The 9051-nt window shown below is 42.1% G+C and overlaps 1 protein-coding gene across 1 annotated transcript; it reads right to left on the reverse strand.

Annotated features, from left to right (window-relative positions):
* Positions 1 to 1299: 1299 nt before the first annotated feature.
* On the reverse strand, positions 1300 to 4572 carry SLC10A5 (solute carrier family 10 member 5). The gene has a single exon (XM_066266396.1). It carries the CDS (start codon positions 4478 to 4480, stop codon positions 3164 to 3166), a length of 1317 nt encoding a protein of 438 aa, XP_066122493.1. The 5' UTR covers positions 4481 to 4572; the 3' UTR covers positions 1300 to 3163.
* Between the last annotated feature and the right edge of the window lie 4479 nt (positions 4573 to 9051).

Consider the following 9051-nt stretch of genomic DNA (forward strand, 5'->3'; position numbering starts at 1 on the left):
TGGGATATATAGTCTTACAATTATAAGTATATAATGCAAGAAAGCACTGCACAAATCCAGGCACAGCAGAACCAGGAAAGTGGGCTATTGGGCTCCTTGCTTGTGAAGATATTGCATCCCTTTATTTGATCAAAAGATGGTGCTGTCACCAACATGTTGCAAATGCAAAAGCTCTCAGAGATGACCAATTCTCAAATCTCACAAAGAGCCAGAACTTTGTTTTCATTCTTCTAAAAAGTAATGCCTTAAGTATCTGAATTGAATACCTTGATTTGTCTAGCAAAAAAAAAAAATGCTTTTGTGTTCTTGATTAAAAAGGAAAAAACACTTCAGAGATTAGCTTTTTTGGTTCTCCATTGTCAGTCATCCTAAAATAAACTCTCACCAATGACATGGTGACAAGTGTTGATTCATAAGCAAATAAAATTTTCCAGCCACTTGTAAAGATGGTCCCACTCAAAGACAGAAGATCAAGTATCTTATTCTCTCAAATTAAAGTCACTTCAAGCTTCCTACCTCAAATGAGCAGGAAGTCCAAACTCTTTCTAGGGGCCTCAGCTGGGGCCTCACAATTATTCTCAAGTAATGCAATGCAGAGTGTTTTCAGTCCAAAGAGGTCAGTCTGTTCCCAAACGCCCGCCTGAAAGTGAAATGAAGAGTCCTCCAGTGCACAGGGTGGTCTAATGCTCAGCTCTGTTTTTGGCTGTGTTGCAAACTGGTCCCACAAAATCCAAAAGGTTTTTGTCTGAGTGGTCCAGATGGCAGCAGGCCCTCTCTTCCTGATGCATGGCTCTTGGGTTCTCAAAGGGGCATTTTTTTAAAGCTACATTTGCAGCCATTCTTTGCAGTCTCAAAGACCTACCATGTCAAGGTGGTTGGGAGATAGGGAGGTGCCAGGACCAAGCCTCAGCCATTCACGGTAAGAACAAAATCTGCTCCCTGCTGTGGGGTCCAGGCCATACAGACTTCACTAATGGCGAGTTTCATTTTGGGGACCTCTGATGTCCCTTTTCATTGGCTGACTTCCATCCTTGAGAGAGGTTTTTATTATGCTAAACCTCAAAATGAAAGAGCAAGGATATCTAAACCCCTTGACACCTTCCTGGACACTTGACTATACCTGGAGGTGTTTCTGGGGCCAGACAGAACCTAGTGCGAGTGCTCGGGTCCTGCTTCTGCGTATGGGTAATAGGGGCCCAATTGCCCTGTATTGATGTAGTAAAAAGAAGCTACCAGGGTGATTCCTTCCCCGTATCTTATTAATAAGATCTTGGGGAAGATACCCAAGATTCCTTGGGTATCTTATTAATGCTACTTACTCAGAGATGACATTTAAATGGCAATGCCTTTCACTAAAAAAAAGGGGGGGGGAGAATATCAGGTTCAGATCTCAAGACTTTCTTGGGTAAACCTGTTGAGCAGACTTGATTAAAAACAAAATTCCCATGTGCAATGTGCATATCCTCAGTGGGTGGAGTCTCTCAAGATTTCATGTTTTCACATAAAATAGGTTGGAGCTACAGATATTGGTTAAGCCTCTGACATGCCGTGTAATGCCAACTGCTTTTGCAGATATAAAAAATATGTATCATAGAAATTTATGTATGGACAACGTATTGCAGAATCATTCCTTTTCAGGGTTAGAAAGAAACTTGAAAACCAGTCTAACTCCTCTACCCGTAGATCTTTTTCTAACCAATCACAGTTGTGTAAAATATTTGGTATAAATTCACCAATCAGACAGCATGCCTTATGCATCTCATTCTTAAAAAAAAAAAAAAAATTAAGTAACTTCATCTCAATCTAAACTAGATAAATTTTATTATGTAAAAATCTGTTTTCTATAATACAATAAGAGAAGTAAAATATATTCCAAGTCCCATCCATGCATTTTCAAGTGCTTCAAACGTGGAAGGCCAATCAGATGTGCGCAGAGTAACAGTAAAGATGAGGTTACTGGGTGTTAGGCAGTTCTCTGAGACCCGTGCTCGAATTCACTCATTTAAACCTCTCAACAACAGCATGAGGCAGGCATGGTCATTACCCCCACTTCTGACTGACTTCAGGCAGAGTAAGTATTTGACCAATGTCATCTAGCTGGCAGGTGACAGAAGTGAAATTGCAGACCCAGGCATGGTCTGGCTCCGGGGCATATGAAGTTGACCTTTATAGACATTACTGATTAATTAATCCAACAAATGTTTAATGAGCATCTACTCTGTTCGAGGCATTGTGCTAAACACTGTAGGAAATTCAAAGACTACTATGGGAGCCCTGCGCTCAAGAAGCCCACATTTTGGTTGCTGTCTTAACTATGGCAGCCGCATGTGGTTATTCTCAACCGCCGGAACCTTCTTCACTCTGCCCCTCACCCTGCCCGTGGTGCCAGGTCCTGGAGCTTCATGCCAGACCCACGGACTTGGGAGCTGAGCAACATCTCAAACCTTAGCCGAATCTTAATTTTACAGACATGAAAACTGAAGTGCAGGGAAGTGTCTTGTTCAAGGTCACGAGGTTAATGATAGTGCAACCAGAAAGGCAGGTCCCTTGTCGCTCAGTCAATAAAATAATGTCATGGAAAGGCACAGAAGTTAAATTTGTACAAGCTTAATTAAATTTCCAACCCCTAAGTGGAGATTTCTGTTTAAAGAACTCAGTGGTAAAAGATTCTGTATAGGCAATTAGCATTTTATAAAGTGAATAAATAACCAGCCACCACCATGCCGAAGCACATCTTTTATAAATCTTGCCTTTCATATACTGACTTTGATGAAATTAGAGGGGGAAAAAAAGAGACTTTGGTTGTCTTATCAGCTGGCAGACTAAAACTCTGAGAATTTACAGAATGCCAAATATGTGGACAGCCCTTCTGTAAAAAGTAGGGATAGTTTCATAACCTCCACAAGAGATGTGTTTTAACTCTCTTTCCCACTTCAGAGACCATAATGAAGTATCACATTCAAATCCAACTCTATAAAACATTTCCAAACCAACATGGCAGCAAAGGGGTCTGTCTCCCCCTGAGCTCCTGTATGATAACGTATACACTCTCCCTAGCGTCGTTTTCAATCAGATCACACATGGTAGAGAGCAGCCATCATTTTAGATATTCTTTGAATCTCCCACAGTACCTCAGGCAGAGTAGAAATTCTGTCACGCTTTGCTAGATCAGGGGATTTCTTTTCCTTCTATCTTCCGTGGTAAGGCCACAACTTTTCTTAGCCTTACAGAACAGGAGGATCAGCAACATTTCGCACCCAGAACACATGGCCACTGTGAGAGGAGCCAGAGAAGCCAGGTCGGCCCTGTCCTGGGAAAGGGAGAGCTGGATAACGGCCAGAGCTAAGAAGCTATTTAGTACTCCACTTTCAATTGCAACCGTTTTACACACAGGAAGAGGCAGCCTGGAGATTCTAGCAAATGAGTACCCGAACAACAAACCCAAAGCAGGGACCAAGACACCCAGTAGAAGCACCTCTAGGCTTGCCATGCTTAGAAACACGAACCCCATTCTGAATGTCAAATAAATCCCTACAGACATTAGAATAAAACTCAGAGGTCTAATGATTCTTTCCAGGACGTGTGCTTTTTCAGGAACTCTATGCTTGATGATTATTCCAGCTGATATCGGCACAAGGATGAAGAGGAGGGTCGATATAATTTTTGAAACCGGAATATGAAATGTACCAGATAACCCTAACATCCGACTGTACAGGTAAGAATTGGCAGGCATCATTACCAGGGCCAATGCTGTTGATGTGCAAGTCATCAAAATGGCCAGAGTGATGTCTCCTTCTAGAAGCAGAGCAAAGAGATAGCCCCCACCCCCTCCTGGGCATGTACAAGTCATTACAAATCCAAAAGCCTGTGCCTGGGGCAATGCCAAAATACGACTCAAAAGAAATCCACAGAATGGCATAAGAAAAAATTGTGTGACTGTCCCCAGAATTACCGGCAAAGGTCTCTGCCACACTGTTTGAAAAACCTGCAATTCAATCTTGCAACCAAATGCGCATTTATTTAATAGTATCACCGGCAGGATGAGCACCAGGATATTTGTATCCATATGCATTGAGGCCTGGAAGAGACTGTCTGGTCTTTGTTTGATCACTTTGACTCTGACATCCTTTATCTCTTCGATGAGTCGTTCTTGCCTACCTTCAGAAGCCCACAGTTGAACAGTCAGATTTGTCTCTCCTTCTTCCTCAGTCACTAGCTTTACAATGAAGTTCGTTGCATCCGAGAAGGTCTTGGTCACATTCACCACCTGCAGCATTTTAGGATCCCCCAACTGCACCAAGAGGTAGCTGGAGTCGGGTTGTTTATCTCTGTAACTCGATCTGATGACGACGGTTTCCTCGGTCTTGGTGAAGGACATTATCTCGGTCCTCTCTATGTCCAGAAATCTGAGAAATGATTTCCTGGCCTCTCCCAGCATCACAAATGACAAAAGCAAGACTATAAAAAGTTTCCTAATCATTTTGAGAGCTCAGATTAATCATATATGCCAACGCATTAAAAACCACCACCTGGTACAGGTGCCCCGAAGCTGAGCTGAGGTTGAGGCTGGAGTTGTTTTGCAGGGATCAAAGTACAGGAGGAGGGACTCTGCACTTTCAAAATACCGACCCACCCCGTGAGTGACACAACCGGCCTGACCTGTAGTTATGAAAATGTACAAGCCATGGCATATTATAGCTTCAAGTTATCTCAGCAGAAACCTAATCTCTTTCTTCCTTTCTCATGTCTGCTGATGGAAAACAGCCTCCTAGTCTCCTGAGTTTAACAATTTAGTGTCACCATTTTCAAGTTTTCTTTCTTCCTAAGACAGATCTACACTAGAAACAGCCAGGATTTGAAAATTTAAAATACTGAGGAGGCCTGCAAGCAGCTGTGACTATTTTACCCATTCACATCAAAATCAAGTATTCACTGGCCACATTTGCTGCGGTGCTGGGGCTGGGGTCGGGTGTGCAGAGTAATCCAGCCCAAGCCGTCTCCACCTTCCTGCAGCTTTCTTGGGCAGCCCCTTCCCTGGACTCAGAAACCATGGAGCCCATAAATTAACTTTGCCATATCCTTAGGCAGTTAACAGGTTTCCTACCTCTCTAAAAAGTGATTGCATCGGGTAGGCAAAACGTGGAACTGTTTTTCGTATCCCTAAGTAGAAAAATAATCTCCTGGATGATTACCACATAGCGTGGGAACCTAGGGAAAGTGGGTGGCTATGTCCATGGCCAAAGGGACAGACTGGGTAAGGGACCACTGCTGCTGGACACCTGGGGCCTGACACAGTGGGGCAGTGGGAGGCCACCAGCACTGACTCCCTTACTCCTCCCTTGTCACAGTGGGCCTTGTTCAGCACTAAAGGCATGGACCCAACCTGGGTCAGATGCCTGTGTCCTGGCTGCCAGGAATAAGGAAAAGCATCAGGTTTTTTGGTCTTCACCCACATATTCCCATAATTATGTATTTTCCAAGAAGGGGTGCTGATATGAAATAAAGAAAAAGAAAGAAAAGGACAAGGACAGAACAAAGGTCCACTACAAATGTATACTATTAAGTCTGCAGAGCTGGCTGTCTCTGAACATATAAAACCTTAGCTGATCCTTCATGTCATCAAGACAGAACCTGTGTTAAATGCAACAAGGCCAGCTTGTAGCAAGTATTTTCAGATCTTAATATTTGCTCCTCAAAAATTATTAAAGCAATTTTACTGGTCACTTTTTTACAGTTTTTAAAAATTCTACTTACGTAGGTTAATCTTTCAAATGCAGTAGACCACACTTGAAACTTACACTGAATGTCAATTGTAATTTTAAAAGTTAAAGAAAAAAATTTTAAGTTAAAAATAAAATGCAATAGACCCTACAGTTCATAAAGTGTATTTCCATGTACCATTTCAAGACACGGTTCCAATGGTGAAAACAGAGAATGGAACTTCTGTGATTTCCCAGTCAAATTCCCAGGAGACTTCCCTAGCTTAAAAGACAAAAACAAAACAAAACAAGTACAACAAAAAACTGGACAGAACCAAAGCTGTCATTACAGGATGTGACCAAACATTTGAAGTGAGTTTTTGTTGCCCGGGTCAGAGGTGAGAAACAAACATTCAGTTTTCCTCAGTTCCCTCTGTCTGCAGCCTTTCCCTTCATCATGTCCTCTAGTCTTCTCATCTAACGTCTGTGGGGAACCAACCCTGGCATTATTTGGAAAAAATGTTATAACCTATCAGTCACACACCTTTACTGGCTGATTACACTCACACTGAAGCTCACTGGTATCATACCGTTGTTACATCCATTCACCTGAATTTAAAACTCTGTGTGCATTTTCTGCTTATAATTCTAGTTGTCTCTAAGCCAGTGGGAAGGAGTAAGGTGGGAACAGTCAAACCCTAAAATTCAATTGAGCATACTCAACTGAGAGGCCTAAAGGAAAGCCTGAGAAACTGGTCAGATGTCAGTAATTTAGAAATGAGAGGAGCTTTTCTCTTGCCCATAACCTGTTCTCCTTAGAAGACTGCTCATGCAGGAGCCCCGGTCCCTAGAGCCTCTGAGGATGCTGGCACCTGTCTTCCAGACACATTTGCCTGTGTCTGAAAACTGACCTAACTTGCCATGGATGCCTAGTGACATGAGTCCTTCTGTCCATGCCCTGTGGTCTCCTTTCTGTCTCATCACTGACAGGCTGCTTCTGCCTTCTCCCGCATGTAATCAGTCTCTGCCCACCTCACCTGCCCTCTTCTCAAACCCCACCAGTACTTTCTCTGGGCTCTTTAACTTTAGCATGATCCATGAGATGTGTGTTGATCCCATACCATGTGCAAGTCATTATGACACATGCTCAGGTATTTGTATGAAAACTGTCTGGTATCTGGGAATATATTTAAGGGTTCTTTTTTTTGTTTTTATTTGTTTTCTTTTATTGATTTTAATTTATTGTTTACATAGATTCTAGGATTGTCCCAAATGCATCCCTCCTCCCCCGTATTCACCTCAACATCTCCCTCATCCCCTCCCCATAGTGCCCTCCCCCCTTCCCTTCAGGTTTATCCCATCCTGTCACTCCCTTTCCCTCTGTTCTCTTTTCCTCTGGTCCCTTTGATCTTCCTCGGTCTCTATTCCGTTCCTCAGTTCACATTGTTCATTGGATTCCTCAAATGAATGAGGTCACATATTTTTCTTTTTCTGCCTGGCTTATTTCACTTAACATAATAGTTTTCATGTCCATCCATGTTGTCGCAAAAGGCAAGAGTTACTTCTTTTTCATGGCCCCATAGTATTCCATTGTATCAATATATATGTACCACTGCTTTTTAATCCACTCATCCACTGAAGGACACTTGGGCTGTTTCTAGATCTTCGCTACTGTGAACATTGCCATAAACATGGGGGTGCATTTCTCCTTTTGACACAGTGCTATGATGTTCTGGGGTATATTCCTAAAAGTGGGTAGCTGGGTCAAAGGGCAGTTCGATTTTTAATTTTCTGAGGAATCTCCATACTGTTTTCCACAGTGGCTGCAATAGAATGCATTCCCACCAGCAGTGCAGGAGGGTTACATTTTCTCCACATCCTCACCACCATTTATTCTGTGTTGTTTTGATGATCAGCGCTATTCTGACTAGTGTCAGGTGATATCTCATTGTGGTTTTAATTTGCATTTCTCTAATGATTAGCAATGTTGAGCATTTTTTCATATGCCTATTGACCATCTGTCTCCAAAGAGAGAAGTGTTTATTCATTTCTTTTGCCCATTTTTGGATTGGATTATTTATCTTCCTGGTGGTGAGTTTTACAAGTTCTTTATAAATTTTGGTTATTAACCTATCAGACGTATTGGCGAATATGTTCTCCCATTGTGTAGTTTCTTTTTATTCTGTTATTATCTTTAGCTGTGCAAAAGCTTTTTAGTTTGATATAGTCCCATTTGTTTATCCTGTCTTTTATTTCACTTGCTCGTAGAGATAAATCAGCAAATACATTGCTGCAAGAGATGTCGGAGAGCTTACTGCCTATGTTTTCTTCTAAGATGCTTATGGTTTCACGGCTTATATTTAAGTCTTTTATCCATTTTGTGTTTATTTATTCATTTTGTATTTTTGTGAAGTTGGAAACGGGAAGGCAGTCAGACTCCCACATGCACCTGACCAGGATCCACCCGGCATGCCCACCAGGGGGCGATGCTCTGCCCATCTGGGGCATTGCTCTGTTGCAACCAGGGCCATTCTAGTGCCTGAGGCAGAGGCCATAGAGCCATCCTCAGTGCCCGGGCAAACTTTGCTCCAATGGAGCCTTGGCTGCAGGAGGGGGAGAGACAGAGAGGAAGGAGAGGGGGAGGGGTGGAGAAACAGATGGGCGTTTCTCCTGTGTGCCCTGGCCGGGAATCGAACCCGGGACTCCTACACGCCAGGCCGACGCTCTATCACTGAACCAATCGTCCAGGGCCCATTCTGTGTTTATTTTTGTGAATGCTGTAAGTTGGTGGTCTAATTTCATTTTTTTGCAGGTAGCTGTCCAATTTTCCCAACACCATTTCTTGAAGAGGCTGTCTTTACTCCATTGTATGCTCTTATTTCCTTGTCAAATATCAGTTGTCCATAAAGGTGTGGGTTTATTTCTGGGTTCTCTCTTTTGTTCCATTGATCTATATGCCTGTTCTTATGCCAGTACCAAGCTGTTTTATGTACAATAACCTTGTAGTATAACTTGATATCAGGAAGTGTGATACCTCCCACTTTATTCTTCCTTTTCAAGATTGCTGAGGCTATTCATGTTCTTTTTTGGTTCCATATAAATTTTTGGATTATGTGTTCTATATCTTTGAAGTATGTCATTGGTATCTTAATTGGTATTGCATTGAATTTATAAATTGCTTTAGGTAATATAGACATTTTAAAGATGTCTATTCTTCCTAACCAAGAACATAGTATATGCTTCCACTTGTTTGTATCTTCCTTGATTTCTTTTATCAATGTTTTATAATTTTCCGAGTAAAAATCTTTAATCTCCTTGGTTAAATTTACTCCTAGGTACTTTATTTTTTTGT

Source organism: Saccopteryx bilineata, chromosome 3 (genome assembly GCF_036850765.1).
Source record: "Saccopteryx bilineata isolate mSacBil1 chromosome 3, mSacBil1_pri_phased_curated, whole genome shotgun sequence".
In the NCBI taxonomy this organism is placed as follows: domain Eukaryota; kingdom Metazoa; phylum Chordata; class Mammalia; order Chiroptera; family Emballonuridae; genus Saccopteryx; species Saccopteryx bilineata.